Raw genomic sequence first — 18,498 nt, 5'->3', positions numbered from 1 at the left:
AGTTTGGCTTCCTATTGGCTCACATGACGCGTGAGCTTTAAACGTTGAGGTACAGCTAGCTCAGCCGGAGGTATCTTCAGAAGCAGGGGCTCCCTGGAATTGAAATGAATGGGGTTCATCACCGGAGACCCCTCCCCCCCTTCAATCCTGTGTACAAAAATGTAAATAAATGGAGGGGAAAGCGCTTGAATTGCTCTTTTAAGATGCATTATAAAACACATTAAATTATATTGCTCTGTTTCAGTATAAACAAACACATACTAAATAAATACCCCTCTCTGTTAACCTGGATAACAAGAACCCAAACAAATTTCCTTGGAGATCTATTTTAGTTAGGTACTGTAGGCTTATGTGGCATACCTCTAACATCCAACTATCCTCCAAACCCATTGGGACAAGCTGTTCGGCTGGACAAATACAAGATCTCATGATCTGCAACTTATCAGTGATTCCCCTGTACTATCTCAGCAACCAGAACTCCCACTGTGAAATATAGTACATACCTTTTTTACCAAATAGGTTGATGATTCTTTTAGGGCGTGAAGTCTCCGAAGAACTTACAGTGGTGGTCTGTGAAAATAGGTAAGATTAAGTAGGTTAACATTATGTTACATCCCCATAGAGATAATAAAGTTGAGCAAATGAACAGGTAAAGGTGTGTTTTTGTTAAATAAAATGTATAGAGCTTCTGAAAATATGAAGCCAGAAGAAATCACTTCCTCTATTGACCAGGATGTGTACAGTAGCTGTTACAAATATAACTGTGTTTGCATGCAGCACTCAAGATTTTTGGAAGATTAGTTCTGCCTTTTCAAAGCTTAACGTGTTATTTGTGATGGCAGAAGAAGGATGAGCTATTTGGATAATACTACATCTGTTATTACAAAATGTATTGGGTCTACAAATGCACCTAACCCTTTGAGTACTGAAGGGGTCCCCGACAACAGAGTGCCCCTCTGGCATGCCCGATCACATAACCGCTTCTACGAAGCGTTCACGATTGTAGCATCACTGATGCTGGCATGAAAGAGGGGGGAGTCCTCTTCTGTTCTTCATCTTGCAAGATCGCATTCTTAACTCAACAGGAGAATGCGATCTCCCCTACAAGAATGAGTAATTAGATTGTGACGTTGCTGCTACCTCGTGGGGTCCCTGAAGCGCCAGACCTCATGATATAGCAGCTACATCCTCGGACATCCAAGGGGATAAAAAGATCATTGCGATAAGATGGACCTGCTTCCTATTTGTATGCAAAGTTTGTAACTTATTGATCCCAGTACTTTTCAAGGTGTGCAATGGAACACGGAGGATGGGGAAATCACAGAACAAAAATACCCTTACTTTGATGGGAAACAGGGGTTCCATATCTATGTTTTGGTTGGTATGCTAGTGGGAAGGCTGAAGTTAATAACAAACGTAGTAAACGATAAGTTAAAATGAGCAATTAGCTTGTGACATAGCTCCTACATTATGGGGACTCTTGAGCTCCAGACCTCATGATGTAGCAGCTACATCCTTGAACACTCAAAGGATTAAGGAGCTGATTCTCTCATGGGTTATTTTATTTAACAGTTTTATACCTTTGTCTGCTGTGAAGTCCATCTAGATAGTGAGAGTCTTCTGAGCAAAGCATCTCGTACCTGTATTATAAAAGACATCAAACAGAAAGATTAAATGGTCTTTAAATCCACTCTGTTTCTGTATCAGTATCAAACTAAATTAAACAGTTATAGAGCGGGTTTTGGATCTTACCTTCTTATCCAGCAAACACCCAAACAGCAAAATAAATAGCCCCTGAAATAAATGTGTAAATAATTTTGAGTTTCTTTTATACAAACAACAGGCTTTTACTATGAATTTTGATATACAGTATTCATGTCCAACAAGAGTGGTTATTCTTGCTACTGTAAAGAATATTGTCCCAGTTATTTTATCCATTCACATACAGTAGGTTGGGATTTAACAGTTGGAGTCTAACAGTGGATATGCCATAATAATACAAATCTAATAGTAAATGCATGCAACATTTATTCACTTGAATTGGGGAAGTATGGAAATGGGAATAGCGCCATCCACTGACTTTCATAATGTGCTTTGTCGCGTGTGTACTTCAAATTAAGTTTTAGTTAGCAATGTATCCGATTAGATCATTTGGTCTTTTCCCACCTATTATAATAAGTGTTCAGTATATGAATGTCTTTACTAAAGGAGAATGAAAGAGTTTTTAATGCTGCTTTCCCTTTGCTATATTGTGGGAAAAATCTTAGTTTGAACGTCATAGGGCATTCTGGTACCGTACATAATATAGCTGCATGTTGTGATTTTTGTGAATGAGACTTGGTAATAATTACTCAAGTACTAAGGCAGTACTTAAGAACCCCCAACAGGTCAGGTTTTCAGGACATCCCAGCTTCAGCACAGGTGGCTCAATCAGTGGCTCAGTCAAAGACTGAGCCACTGATTGAAACACCTGTGCTGAAGCAGGGACTGATTAAACCACCTTTGCTGAAGCGGGACTGATTGAGCCACCTGTGCTGAAGCTGGGATATCCTGAAAATCTGACCTGTTAGGGGTTCTGGAGGAGTAGAGTTGAGCACCCCCTATCCTAAGGCATGAGCAGAAGTGCAGCCAGTAAATCAGAAGTCACCCTAAAGGTTATCTGAAAGTCCATCATGTTAAACTTTTCTGGATTCTTTTCCAGAAGTGAAATGCTCCCTCTTGACTATATACAGTACAGTATGAGTGTGAGTGCTGATGGATATGTGAAGGCCTTCCATGATGTGTCTGTCCAAGTGCATGTTTCTGGTGAAAGAGGCAGGGGGAGGGTTTCATGTGAGAGGCAGGTGGAGGGCTTTCATGTGAGAGAGGCAGGTGGAGGGATGTCACTAAGCGCTGATGTGTAGTATTGCAGCCCAGGCCAGCGGGTAGCTGCTTCTCATCTTAATAGCAGTTAACGTTTTATCTGGGTGGGATAAGCTGCATCGACGCATAGTGAATCTAGGCAAAAGAGTTAAAGACAGACCCACATAGCTGGTCAATGCATTGTGCAAGTTATGTATACTGTACTTCACCTCTTTCATTAACTTATTAAGATATTATTCAATAGGTTTCTGTTTTGGACACATTTTGATAAACAGGGATTTTGTGTTCAAAGGACCTACTAAAAGTTGAACCTGATCCCTGATCACTTGCACTGCAGCTGGATGTACTGATCTTTAATGCATCAATCCCCCATATATATGTTTGAGTTCCTAATCAGTACTTCAAGCAGAATATTGTGTATATTCTACAGCTGTATCGACCGTATTTGTAAAAGATCACGGAGCCGTCGTCGTTGGCTCTTCTGTATTTTTAATCATATTTTAATCATATTTTTAATCTGTGTATGGCTAAGGAGCCTCAGACTATACAGTATGAACTCGTAATGTTAATCTCTGCTTCAAATATAAATCTTCAAATTACTGTACACACACACACACAGACTTGCAGAACTGTACGTACGGCTGTACTGTGTAGGTTGGATTGCTATTAGATTTTTAAGACAACAACTCGCGATCGCCCACTTGTGTTTCAAGACGGTATTGCAGACAACACTAAAATGCAATTTTCTGCACACGATACAAACCCGAGTCAATGGCTGTACAGTTGAAAACATCACGCGCCATGACAGGGGTATTCCGAGCGGTACACTGGGCGAAGTTTTAAAATTACGGCCGCTGCAGCAGTACAGTATGTTGGTACTGAGGTTTTCACATGTAAGCCAGAATCTGCTAAATGAATATACTTAAATGATGAAATGACGAGGGATTGCTCCCGTGACATGGCTGGGTCCCCAATGCTCAACTTATATTTCCATGCGGCTGGCTGCTCTGTCCACCTGATCACCCCCTAAAAAGTTAGCATTTGCCCATAATATACCTGGTACATCATGAGGGCACAGAGATTGTAAATGCCGGCAATTTCATCTTATGTGGAACTAATCTTTAGAGCAAAGCACGCGGGTAAAAGGGCAGAAACTGTGTCTGTTATGTGTCATTAGTTGAAGGGTCCAGAGCAGGTTCCTTGCTTTGAGGTAAAGTACTTTGCTCGATTACTAAGAAATGGCAATAAGCTCTGCAAGTGAAATCGGACTTTGGTTTTGATGCCCGAATAGTTGGCTTACCTTATACACATATCTATTTAAACGTGGATCACATATCATCTTTATATGGATCACATTATTGCTATGAAATATAGTATGTACTGCAATTATCACTTTCACATCAAAGCCACATAAATACAGTAATTCATATCCAGTACCATAGAATTGGATCTTGTAAATTCTTATGTTTGATCATAATATTTGATGTCAATCATACATATATTTTAGGTGTATGTAACTTTAGTAGAAACACTCTTTGTAATATAAAAGAAATATTATTAGTATTACTAATACATATAGGACACCTACCTCCCCCTACCTAATTGAAGCTCACCCCCTCCCACATTTAAATGGTTAAAAGCTCACTCCAGTGCATCTCCCACTCTCAGGGGAATTTGCTTGCTTGCAGTTTGATTGTGACAAATCTAATACAGAGTGCTTTTCCTGGTAATGTACAGGTTAATAAGAGCTTCAATCAGACTTAGAACTATGCAACTAATTTTGACAGATTTATTATAAATCATTCTTCCTGGTAATACACAGGTTATTAAGAATTTAAATTAGTGTTAAGGACCCTTGAGACGTGGTCTGCCGTGTAGTGGCTCAAGGGCTTACAACACTTTGGCCAAAATGTTAAACTAAAAGACCATTTTACTTAATTGATATCTATACATATATATTTAGGCACTGTACCGTGTATAAGTTTCACTGGATGTGCACTGAGTTCTGTCTGTGTTTCATGTTTTGTCTCTGGTTTTAAATAGTATTACTACTACTACTAATAATAATGCAATAATAACTCTGATTTTTATTGCAGGTTTCTCCAGCTGTGTACATGACGAACGCACAAATATTATGTATAAATATCACTTACCTGAAGCGAGTTAAGTGCCGCGAAAATGCCATGGAGTACTCTGGGAGAATTCTCTACAACTGTTCCAATTCCAAATCCCCAGGTGAGGCCTAAAAGTGGCGTTAAGATTGCAATGCTTTTCGCTATTTTTATCAAGGTGCTTTTCTCCTCCTTTCTTGGTTTGTCTCCGATGGAAGGCCTGAGAAGTTTAACTATGACTACGAACAAAATGATGAAATTCACCAGTAGAATTGATAAGGCTGGCACTACAAAAGCTATGAATGCTTTGCTCTTCTTAGTGTTCAGCCAGCAAAAGTTTTCTGCGGTGTAGCTTTTGTTCGGATGGGTGACGGCCACTGTAATTACTGATATAATGAGGGGGCATCCGTAGCCCAGAAAAAAGGATATTGCCATCATGGTGGTTTTACTCATGTCATGCAAAACATAGACTAGGCGATAGAAGAGTATAAGTCCCATCGTTAGCATCCAAAAAAACACAGAGAGGTAAAACATGTGGCTAAAAAAGGTTGTAGCCACACAAGCATCTGAGATGGCTCCAGGAGTTTTTGGCCTCACGACTGCCCCAATGATAAACCAAATATTGGCAATCAGGAGCGAGACCGCAATGTTCACCAAGCAAACGTGGCGCATGTAAGACGTTTTGTTTTTAGTCACCGATATCCATACGGTGGCTTCTACTACGATGCAAATGATCAAGCTGAGCATGGAAATTCCCACGCCAATGTAAGTTATTATGTCCAATATTTGATCATCCACTTCATCATATGACATTAGAATAGAGAATGACGTCAAGTGGTTGCATGTGCAATTAACTTCGTCTGTACCATTTGTAGCACTGCACCCAGTATTGTCCCAATCTTTGAGGTCAAAGTTCCAGAAAACACACTGAGCTTTATTCAGTGTTTTATTGCTTTTTTTGAAGCTCATTGAAATCTGAAATGGCTTACTTGAATTTCTCCTCACTATTGTTGTCATGACTAAACCATTCACAGACGCATTAGCACGATCTGGTAAAATGTCCTTCAACGTGGAATACGCTATGCTTATAATTGTGGCATTTGTCTCTATAGTTTCCAGTTGAGATTTTTCAATTAAGACATTGCCTGTCAAATTACTTGACTGAGAAAAGTTGAAGACCTTATTGTAGCTAAGGGTCGAATCCGTTTTAACGATACCCAATAACTGAACATTTGAGTTGTTAACCACCGAAATACTTCCACCGACAATTTCAAGATTGTTTGCAAAACGCTCCACAGATTGCAACAGCTGGGAACTCTTTATCGTTCTGTTTTCCCCCATCTGATTCCAAGTATTCGTAGATGAATTATCCACAACAATGTTGACAGTGCTAAGGAAGCTCTGTAAAGAAAATGACAGCACTTAATTCCAAGCTCGTTACTGAAGACATTCCTTTCTCACACTGATTGCGTGTAATGTACGATGTTGCATGGTACAGGACACATCTTCCTAAAACAAGAAGGAACTGGCACTCTAGAGGACTTCATACAAAAAAAAAGACATTTTAAAAACCACACAGATCAATAGAGGATGCAATAGAATTAGTGCACATAGATCATTTTAATGACTGAACACAGTCATATAACTTCCAATGTTTCGGTGACTAGCACCTTCATCAGATGAAGGGCTAGTCACCGAAACGTTGGATGTTTTATGACTGTGTTCAGTCATTAAAATGATCTATGTGCACTAATTCTATTGCATCCTCTATTGGTGAGCTCGCCTACCTCTTGCTTCATATGCTGTTACCCTGACTTGGTTTTTTCTACCTGCAGCACCCATATTTATTCCCTCTTGTGTTTTCCTTGGTCCTCATTTAGTTGGGGCATCCCAAGTTGCATACATCCTGATTCTTTTATGTTTAGCCTACTAAACCACACAGATCGACATTTCGGTCAAGTACACCGATCTTTTTCAAGATTGACAAAGGTCAGTGTATTTGACCGAAACGTCGATCTGTGTGGATTAAAATGTATTTTTTTTTTTGTTGTATAAAGACCTCTGGAGCGCCGGTTCCTTCTTGTTTTAGAAAGATGTGTCCTGTACTATAGGTCTCCCCAGCGGGGGATGCACCTGAGGCAGTTACATAAATTCAGTGAGTGCACCTAATTCCCTTTTTCCTATATTACATAGTTAGATAGTAGAAGAGGTTGAAAAGAGACATTCGTCCATCAAGTTCTACCCCCTTTGTATCTAAAGCCCTCTCCCGCCTTAAACCTTTTTCACTGACTGCCCCGCACCTCTGGAATGCCCTTCCCCTCAATACCCGACCAGCACCCACTCTATCCACCTTTAAGACCCACCTTAAGATACACTTGCTTAAACAAGCATATGAATAGCACTGTGGATATTCTGAACACATGATACATAAAGCTTAGCCCCCTGCAGACGCACTTACCAGAACTCCCTCCTACTGTCTCTGTACACTGGCGACACACTTTATTTGAGCTCGGCTAGTCCCACGAATTCGGATATACCCGGGTGTATTGAGGTTTGTGACTGTTTTCTGCCCGAGTGCATTGCGTTATTTTCCAGGCAGGGATTGAAGCATTTTATTCCCGCTGGCTGCAATACTGCACAGTATATATATATATACTGCATTACAATTCATGAATTTATGCCATCTGGTAGACACGCGAAGCATTGCAGCCTATTAAATCCTAATCATTATCATTTAACAGATCAGCCGCCCGTCAGCCAGGCATGAACCATGGCTGGGAAGGCAAACGCAACGGGGCTTGTCTGAGGTGAGGAGCGGCGCATTCCAGGTATCTGCCAGGTACATACTGGGTATTTGCTCGAATAAAGTGTGTCGCAGCAGTACATTCTCCCTACCTAGCAATTAGACTGTAAGCTCCTCGGAGCAGGGCCTCCTCTTCCTTAATGTTACTTTTATGTCTGAAGCACTTATTCCCATGACCTGTTATTTATATTATCTGTTATTTATTTGATTACCACGTGTGTTACTACTGTGAAGCGCTATGTACATTAATGGCGCTATATAAATAAAGACATAACATACAATACAACCTACATTATGCTAAATTTAGATTAGATGTCTGCACTACCTTTTGGACAGTTGATACAGGTTGTGTATTAGTTTTAATTTGTGTGGTGAGAAAATGAAAAAAAGAATGATAAGGTTTTGGTACAATTATTTCGATTATGATTATTTTAATTTTATGAGTTTAATAAAGGTAGTCACAGGGGTGATCTTCTTTGGCAAAAATTAGTCTTGTCTAATTTTGTGAAGAAAAATAAGTTAAAACGTACTCAAGCCGGAAGAAATCAGACATGGCCCAAAAACAATGCTGAAAAGAATAGCCTATGTTTAAAACCTAGTACCCAAAAGTAGCCAGCATCCAGTTTCTTTGATCCCTTGTTGCTGACTATTTCTGGGTGTCCTGTTCTAAGAAGTAAGTCCCATTTTTTTTATAAAGAAGATCACCCAGCAGGGCTTCTGTATCAGGTTCTGCAAATAAAAATACCACTTGTGGGTACATTCACATCTCTCTGATATGTCTGCAACCCTGTCTTTCCCCATTGTCGCTTAGCAAACAGTGCTTCCACTGCAGCCAGGGATTCTGGGTAATGACATGCAAATGGACACTCACAGTGTGTCATTCTTTACTTCTTATCCATTTTAGCATGGACCCCTATAAAACAGGATATATCAGGTTCTGTAATTGAATGATTTCAAAGTTGTATGTGTTATAAGAGCTATTTATCAAAGACTCGTTCAAAATCAATGGGATTTTGAATTTGATCTTTCTGGGTCAGATTTTCTACACTAGTATCGCCTTTACTAAAATAAACCCGCTGTCGCCAACTAGAAAATAACAACTACTGCATGCTTTTGTTAACCATTAAAAAGCATATGACTTCAGAGTTGCAGTGATATTTAATAACATTTAAGTGGGTCATAATTAAAAGGCTAAACTAACTTATTGTAATGTACAGTACAGTCTGTACCTGCAAAATAAATACTGATATTTCACAAGATTATGCTTGTAAATACTCTGATATTTCACAACATGACGTTTCCCTGAGCAGAAACTACCAGTTACTGTCAGCACCTGATTCTTCTCCTCACTTTAGTATGAACCTTTATATGCTATACTCAGCCTTTGCTTTTGAAAGTTTAGCAATACTGGCAAAAATTGCAAAAACGTGCCCAGAGTAATATATTGTTTATAGTATTCAAGCATTTGAACCTCACAGGGTTTTTCTACAGGTATGATAAAATAATTATACTCTATATTTGTTAATGTAATGAATATGGCGGAGAGTGCAGTATTACGTATTTTAATCAATGTGGCACCTCAGAGGTTAATGTTGACTTGCCAATTGTCATAAAAATCCAAGAATTGTTTTATTGCCGATCACACCACTGACCTGGACTATTTTTATGGGTTTTATAGGACTATGTGTATCTGGGGTCATAACCAAAGTTTGCAAGCGGGAAGGGGGGGGGGTGGGGGGGAGATTGAAATATAGCTGTCGCAATTCTTCCCTGACACTAGAATAAATGGAAACCTTTTATATGTACCTTGAAATGCATTCTTTGGGTTATCTGTAACATATCAGGGGTTTGTGGCCAAGATGACAGTCCAAAGGTGTGTACGTTTACTAAATGTGAAATATCTGGGCCCGACAGCAATTCACAAGAATAAACAAATAGATATTTGTAACAGTTGCAATGAGACAAATACAATTATGCCAAACATCAACAGTTCATGATTAGGTGGTGCAAAGGACAGATATTTGTTTCACATGCAAAAATAGAAGTTTGGTTGTCATATTTCACATTCAGACGTGCATATTCAGTACACAGACGCAACAGTGAAGATGCCATTTACCTAAGTATTATAGAAACAAAGTTATGAAGTCTTTTATATATTGAGGCAAAGTTTAAAAGGCAAAATATTTTTTTTTCTTAAACCGTAAACTTTCATTAGAGATTGATGAGAGGGAGTGGATTGAGAACCCACCCAGATGGTGGGTCAGTAGGGTTTCAATGAATGCAATTTAAAATATAACCCTGCATTTAAATTATGAATGGGTTTTCAACAAAGGGAGTGTCCATGCTGGAACACGTGAAATCTCAATTTTCACTCATGACCCTGTGGGAAAAGATCTGAACAATGTTATACGATAACGTAAAATAGATTCTGTTTGTTTAATCCTTATATTTTAAGAAACTGTCTGCATTTCTATACTGTATGTTCTTGTAATAAAAAATATCTGTAACCTGAGCGCTGTACTTTCTGTATATTAAATCTAAACTTCAATAAGTAATTACCAGTATTAGGACTCTGATTTGAACTGTTGTATGCTGTGTACAGAGCAATTTACATTTTTCAGACACATTTTGCTACAACAGATTTGTGTGTGTTAAGTGCATAGTTTTCATAGACCAAAAGACTCTGCAAATTAATATTCTGATATTCCTTTGGTGGAGGTAGCGGATTAAAGATATATTGTGTACGGATTTGGGATAGAAATGAATTTGAGGGACCTGTGCACAGGTGAAGGTGAGTCAGCTAGTTAGCTGTATGTATTAGACTTGGTCACATTTATAAGTCACGTGCTCACAGGTGTGTCGTTCATGACAAATGATATATTGGGAACGCTTGAGGGGAGATATTATTAATTTGAAGAACCTTGTGAGGTGAAGGATGTATTAGCTAGATAGCTGTGTGTATTAACACTTATCACATATACAAATCACGTTCTCACAGGTGTGCCGTATGTGATAGTTACCCTAGAGTTTGACAGACAATGTTAATAACACAAAGTACAGCACAGTATGCATACAGTACCTCCATCATTTCCTTCTTTACTGTAGTGGCATTTTCAATTCTTGTTAGTATGTCGACTACAAGTTGTAGATTGGCAATTGAACTAGTTATGTTTTTTTTCCCCTCAGTCACTGCGTTAGTAAGATTTATAAGAACATCAGGTATTTTTTCTTGATTCGCAGGGAGGGTAAAATCCTGAAAAATAAATATAAACAATACATAACTAATTCAAATCACATTATAAACACAAGGGTAAAACGTAATACTCAGTATTATAGTTTTGTGGTAAAATCAGTGTTTGTGTATATGTTTTTTTTTTCCTGGTGTAATCGATTCTTGTTTTGCTTAAATCAGTGTTTCTCAGTGTTAACAATGCAACAATAACAAAAAGTTGTTAATCAATGCATCTTTTTCACTTTCCTTAATCAATTTGTGTGGTTTTTGTCTCTCACGTACAGTGGCGAGAAAATGTTTGTGAAGCACTTATTTCAAGTATTTGAAACCTAAAATGTTATTAGCTCTTAATCTAAGTCCTAATAAAAGATAAACAAATGACACAAAAACTATACTTTTTCAACATTTAGTTATTCACAAATGATTCAACAATCATGTGTGAAAAAGTACCCGGTGGCGCCCCCTTGAGCAGCAACAATTTAGCTAAGCGTTTCCTGTAACTGCTGGTCAGTCTCGCATCGGTTTTGAGGAAATGTGGCCAATTTCTCCTTACAGCTTCAACTCTGTGACTTTGAGGGATTCCATGCATGGACAGCTCACTTTAGGTTCTGCCACAACATTTTGATGGGGTTTTAGTCTGGACTTTGACTAGGTAATTCTAAAAACATGGAATTTCTTCTTCTGCGGCCATTCTTTTGTAGATCTGCTTGTATGTTTAGGATCATTGTCTTAATGCATGACCCACTTTCACTTCAGCTTCAGCTCATGACGGATGGCCTGACATTCTCTAGAATCTTCTGATACAATGCAGAATTCATGGTTGTGTCAATGATGGCAAGCCATCCAGGGCCTTAGGCAGCAAAGCAGTCCCAAACCATCACACTCCCACCACCATGCTTGATGGTTTGGATGAGGTTCTTCTGTTTGAACACAGTTTTGGTTTTTGCCAAACATAACATCTGGAACTGCTTTCCTGGGTCAAGGGGCCCCCTGCCCATAAAACATTTTATAAATTAAAAAAAGTTAATTCTATGAAGGTTTGTACTACTTTTCAGCATTAAAAGTTTCACGCACAACCCAAATTAAAATATGATTTTAGTCCATAGGCCACATAGGATTGTTCTGTCTCATAAAGTCTTTACAGTACAGAGTTTTAATCACTTAAAAATGCAGAAATCAGTATAATTTAGACTGAAAATGACATGTTGAATAGTTTCTAGGTACTTTGGAGAGCACCAACCCAAAAAGTAAGGTGTGATACACAATACCACTGTGGATTTCGGGTGCTTCCGTTTACCAATATATGTAAAATGTGTTCAGATTTGACCCATGGAGTGGCAGATTTTTTTAAATGGGGCTTTTTAATAAAGAATGGGACGGAAATATTCCCTAAAAGAATACAGTTACTCAGAATAAGTTGTAGCAAGGCTAGCCCAGACTGCATCTCTACCCCCTGTCACTTAAGCCAATAGTAGCTATAGGCTGCAACAGGCTGTCCTGTGGGCATTGACCACCCTCAAGCTGACTCTGAGTGACAGAAGTGGTTGACTTAGGGTCTGTGTACAGCCAATCATGATACTGACCTTGTCCCCTCCCCTTCTGGAGTCTCAGAAAGGAAGTGCCAAATTATAGTTAGTTCTGGTCCACCCCTCCTAGGGAGAGGAGGTGTGTTCTGCTCCTCTAGGCTGCGAGTGAGACAGGCCAGTCAGTCCCTCCTGGGCTGACTGAGCCAGGAGAGAAGAGAGGCCTCATGACTACCAGAGAGCCAAGCACCATCCAGAGGCCTGAGACCCTCTGATATCCATCTGCATCTGCTGTATAACATCTGCAGTGACTGCAACAATAAAGCATTCCTTTTCACTTATCCCTGCCTGAGTTTACAGTCTTTTGGGCAGGGGTGTGAAAGAAGTCTGTTTTGGGGGAGACTGTCTCTGGGAATACTGGAGTCTACTGAAGCTGGATGCGCTGACACCCTGAGTTGAACATCAAGATCACCAAAAGTCTGTCTTTATCCCCACAACATCGCAGACCACTCTGCTCTCCTGGACCCTCACAGTTATGCAAGCACCACAAACACCTGTAGCAGTACATCTTCCAGAGGGGGGAGGGGGAAACCATGCTGATTGGTTGGCCTTAGCATGACTTAATACATCTAGTTCTTAGTGCTCCAGACATTAAGCAGTTCTTGTCTGGTCCCTCTATCATGGAAAGGGTTAATCTTCCCTTGAGCATCATGCATCCCTTATTCTTTTTAGAATTACAGTATCATTTGAATTCTTAGTCAGGCAGCACTTGTGTTTTTCTTACCGGAATTTGAGTGAGAATGTTCTTGATAGCTGCAGATACACAGGACCTTATACCTTCCCAGCCACTTGCAGTGCATTTATAGTTTATGACTCCTGTTTCTGCATTATTTTCAGATTGACAAGACACTGTTTTTGTGTCTCCTATATTTCCAATACCCACTGTTGAATTGCAGGCAGCACCTGCAGGAAAAAAAAACAGTTAACTTGCTTAAATTCTATATTGATGACGACAAACAACACAGTACTAATATTTCATATCTTTGTATTATTAACAGTATTGGAAGTGTGGTGGTAGGGGATGCAGAGTACCAGTACTTTTTTTTCAGACCTGGAGTATTTTTTACATACAAACGTATAGATCCACTTTCTTTTTGAAACAGAAGTCCTTCTTTTTGAAGAGTATCTGCATGTTACCAGGGGGTTAACTAGGAACCCCTGTTTTGGAGAGATGGCGGGGTGGGGGGGGGGGGGGGGTAGGGAGGGAATATGTGTTGGTTCACATATTTTACCATGAGACTAACCATGCACATATCGTCTCATGGGCATGAGGAATGGTTTTGCTCAACTGGACCATACGAGTCAGCTAAGCTGGCAAACAAAACATTATTAACACAGTGACTGCTGCCATCTAAAACCGTCTTTTAAATGTCTTTTTCTGTTTTAAAATTATATACATATTGCATAAATACACAAAAAGAAGCCATAAAAATCCTTGCTCCGTTGTATCCACATATGTCTTAAAACTAGCAACTTTATGGAGCACCTCAACCATTAAATCTGAATGATGTCTCTTAGGCATCTACATTGATTCTAATTAAGCACTTAGCCAATATGGTTGTAATGCAGAGTGCCAGTAGCTGTAGCACATGCTGAAATCTTCTGCAGCTACTATAGTTTTAGTCAGGTCATATTTCTATGCTATACAGAGGTCTGAATATCTACTGCACATCTGTCTTTCTACAATAAATACAAACTTAATTGATTACTTTGATACATACAGTATGGTACTATTATTTAGCACTGGGTTTGCCCCATTTTTACAGCCGGCAGACCTAGTGAGTAACCCCCATAGAGTCAATCCTTCTTAGGCCCGTAATATAGTGGGCGCGCTTGCTCCGCCGTGCGTGCGCGCGGCCCTTATTATTGGCTGTGGTTAGCCAGCCGTTCTATACTAGGACCGCGCACTGTAGTGAGCGTGGAGCCGGCCGATTGGGGGAAAAACTCGGAAATTAATCTTTTCACGCTGCTGTCGCTCAGAGTCTGCAATGTATGTATGTATGTGTATATATGTGTGTCTGTGTGTGTGTGTGTGTGTGTGTATGTGTATGTATATTTATCAAAGTTGCACATGTTATGTTAATAAATTATTTATTCTCACAACATATCTGTTTTTTTTTTATTTTTTAAATATTATATAATTAATTATTAACTTTCAAACAATCTATACACATACACACACACACATATACATATACACACGTACACATACATATACATATACACACACACATACACACACATGTACACACACACACACACATATACACACACACATATACATATAGACACACACACATATACACACACGCACGTCATAGCCTGTCGCTCACAGCACGGACCTGTACACACAAAAAGTGTCACGTGCACGAGCGTCAACTATAAAACAATCCTTCTTAGGCCTGGGATATAGTTACTTGAAACTCGCTGAGCCGCGCTCCTGCTCTGCCTCGCCTGCTGAAAATTGAGCTTTTTCCTGTCCCTGCAGGCGAGGCAGTGAGCGCGCTCTGGGTGCGGGGCGGAGGCTGAGCAGAGGCGGAGCGGAGGTGTACCAGGAAGCGGAGCGGGAGGCGGGGCTAGTCCCTCGCTCCCATTGGATGTGAGCGGTCACGTGACCGCTCACATCGCTTCCCAGAGCGGCAAATTTGAAACTTGCCTGTCTCGGCAAAGTTTCAGAGCCTCCACACGCATCAGCACGCATGCGGAGGGGGAAACAATAGCCGCGCTGATGACAGATGCAGGGGGTTTGTGCCTCTGCTCAGCGAGGCTAAGCCCGCCTCAACGAGCTTGGACTTACTATGTCCCAGGCCTTAGGCCTCGGTGCTTCATTGGCTACTTTACAAAGTCTCCTAGCTGCAAAACTAAGGCAAAACGGGTGCACCAAATGTATCAAAGGAAGCGATTTCCAGTGAAATCAGTGGGATAATAATAAATCTGGCTCCGTTCTATTGCACCAGTTTTGCCCTAGTTTTGCACCTGGGAGACTTTGATAACCTCCTAGCACAGGGGTGGCCAACTTCAGTCCTGAATGACCACCAACAGGCCAGTTACGGATATCCCTGCTTCAGCACAGGTGGCTCAATCAGTGGCTTAGTTATTGACTGAGCCGCCTGTGCTCAAGCAGCGATATACATAAAACCTGACCTGTTGGTGGCCCTTGAAGTTTTCCACCCCTGCCCTAGCACAACTTAGAAATACAATCAAATAATAACAAGTCAGATGGACGCGGCAAATAAAAGGTTCAGTTATCAATCGTCCTTTTCTGCCTCAGAACTGATGGGCGAAATACGGCTTCATTTATTACATTCTCCGAGTGCAAAAACAGCACAGTATCCCCCCAAAAAAAATCCCACTGAAAGCTATGGGATTTTTCCTGCGATAAATCTGGTTCTGTTTTTTGCATCCTTTTTGCTGCCAGGGTACTGATAAATATAAAAACAAGTGAACTCAAATAGAATTGAGTAAAGCACCCTATTCATTTGCACTCTTACCCTATAGTGTAATATATTGCTCCTAATAACCAAGAGGCTACGCACTGTTCCCTGTCAGGGTATGGAACCGACGAAAAAACAAAAAATTCTTTAATACATCTAATAATCACATTCAATAGTAAAATAAGGTTTTAAAAAAATTGTTTAAAATCCCCATGTGGGAGCGGTGGAGAAGGGAAATTGTGGAAGTTCTGATAAGTTACTGCATGGTTTCTGCAGACAGAAAATTATCTTCCCCCTTCTACGGTCTCAAAGACTCTGCGGTATGCCTATGCAACAAACAGGGTGTTGCTGTTTAAGCTGGAGTTACACCATGTGATATATAATGGGTTAAAGTCCACACGTAGTAAGCATGTATGTTGTCATAAATAGATGAACTGTATATGAGGTGTCTGTTTAGACAACACATATTTCTACCAGTTTTATCTTGGCATTACCATCGAAGTATATAGGCTATTAAATATCAAACAGGCAATACATGAAGCATAGTAGCCAATAGCCTGCTGAAACTCTAATATCACATATGTAACCTCTGTAGACACAATATAGTGAACATACACTGCAAATGTCTGTATGGGGATAAACTAGGCAATGCAAAGTGCCACAATGTAATAGGCTATTAAATGTCAAACAGGCAATACTTGAAGCATAGCAGCCAATAGCCTGCCGAGACTCAAATATCACACGTGTAAACTCTATAGACACAATATAGTGAATATACACTGCAAATGCCTGTATGAGGATGAAATAGGCAATGCAAAGTGCCACAATGTAACCCACTCGTCTTTTACCAAAAAGTAACAGCTGTGTAGCCACTGGTGGGGGGAGGGAGTTTTTTTTTTGTGTTTTTCCATATCAGTAATCCTTTGTACTTGTATCATTTAATGAAGGTATGCTGAATACAGAAATCCCTCATTGAGTCCAGAGGGTGACTGGGACTGTAACAAAAATATCCAACGACTACTTTCTCTTTGGACAAGTGTTTTGTCCCAATCTCCTCCTCGTGGATTTCGCTGAATATGTTCAATGGCAATGAAACTCATAACATTGGGATTACCTTGGTGAAATTCAATAACATGTCTGGCTAATGGGGTATCTACCGAATTCCTGATGTTACCAATATGTTCAAGGACACGGGTTTTAAATGCTCTGTGTGTTTTCCCTACACAACGCTTCCCACACTCACATGTCATAAGATAAATAACACCGCAGGTTTCACAATTAATAAATTCTTTAATTGGATAAGTTTGTGTTTGTGTCAGAATCATGAACGTTTTTGCATTTCTCATAACAGGACATGCTTTACATCTCATGCATTTGTAATACCCTAATGGTTTTTCTCCCAACCAGGTTTTATTTGGTTTGCTTTGGAAATGACTATGGACAAGTCTGTCCCTAATGTTGCCACTGCGTTTCCAACACATGCTCGGAGTTATGGGGAGAACTTTGCACAAGTCCTCATCTTCCTGTAAGACATGCCAATGCTGTTGCAGAATCTGTCTCAGCTCATGTGATTGGCTGCTGTATTTGCCAATAAACCTTATTATGTTATCCGTTGTTGTCTCTTTTTTTATTAGCGAGTAGTACTGTTCTTTCAGATGTGAGTGCCCGATAGTAGGCCTTCTTTATGATTTTATTTGTGTAGCCCCTTTCCTTGAACCTTATTGTCATTTCTTTGGCTTGTAGCTTAAATTCGGATAAAGAGGAACAGTTCCTTCTAAGGCGAAGGAACTGTCCTATCAGAATATTATCCGTAATGTGCCTAGGATGGTGGCTATTTGCCATAAGTAGCTTGTTGGTAGAGGTAGGTTTTCTAAATATGCTAGTTGCCAGCCCACCCATGTCGTTTTTCGATATGGTAATATCGAGGAAATCCAATTGAATTTTACTCAACTGATATGTTAGAATGAGATTTTGTTTGTTCTTATTTAGGCTTTGGATAAATTCCTTCAACAAATCTTCAGTCCCACTCCAAATGAGTAGGATATCGTCTATAAATCTGACCCACAACTCCACATGGATTAAATACCTTTCGTGGTCTTGATGTATTAAAGAATTTTTTGTTTTTTCGTCAGTTCCATAACCTGACAGGGAACAGTGCGTAGCCTCTTGGTTATTAGGAGCAATATATTACACTATAGGGTAAGAGTGCAAATGAATAGGGTGCTTTACTCAATTCTATTTGAGTTCACTTGTTTATATATGTTATACCCTCTATGCACCTACCTTACTATCCATAGGACCGCAATATATGTAGAGGTGAGCAGTTCAATTTTTTCCTATTTGATTACTGATAAATATAACCCAGTCTGGAGGTTATTCACTAAAGTCCCCTAGCTTTAAAACTTGGCAAACCCAATGCAACCGAATTGCACCAGATTTAGCAAAGGAAAAAATCCAATTGTTTGCAAACCGA

At 39.8% G+C, this 18,498-nt stretch overlaps 1 protein-coding gene across 2 annotated transcripts in view; it reads right to left on the bottom strand.

Moving 5' to 3' along the window:
- The window catches only part of LOC142493850 (adhesion G protein-coupled receptor F5-like), a 179,958-nt gene that overhangs the window by 6,466 nt on the left and 154,994 nt on the right, over positions 1–18,498 (bottom strand). For both annotated transcript variants that reach the window (XM_075598501.1, XM_075598500.1), the window contains exons 12-17: positions 13,316–13,494; positions 10,856–11,029; positions 5,016–6,374; positions 1,753–1,794; positions 1,581–1,640; positions 504–570 (exon numbers count right to left, since the gene is read on the bottom strand). In XM_075598501.1, the coding sequence (XP_075454616.1) occupies positions 504–570; positions 1,581–1,640; positions 1,753–1,794; positions 5,016–6,374; positions 10,856–11,029; positions 13,316–13,494 (1,881 nt within the window). The remainder of the gene's footprint in view (positions 1–503; positions 571–1,580; positions 1,641–1,752; positions 1,795–5,015; positions 6,375–10,855; positions 11,030–13,315; positions 13,495–18,498) is intronic.

Source organism: Ascaphus truei, chromosome 4 (genome assembly GCF_040206685.1).
Source record: "Ascaphus truei isolate aAscTru1 chromosome 4, aAscTru1.hap1, whole genome shotgun sequence".
Lineage (NCBI taxonomy): Eukaryota > Metazoa > Chordata > Amphibia > Anura > Ascaphidae > Ascaphus > Ascaphus truei.
This window is presented reverse-complemented; position numbering and strand designations above follow the sequence as displayed.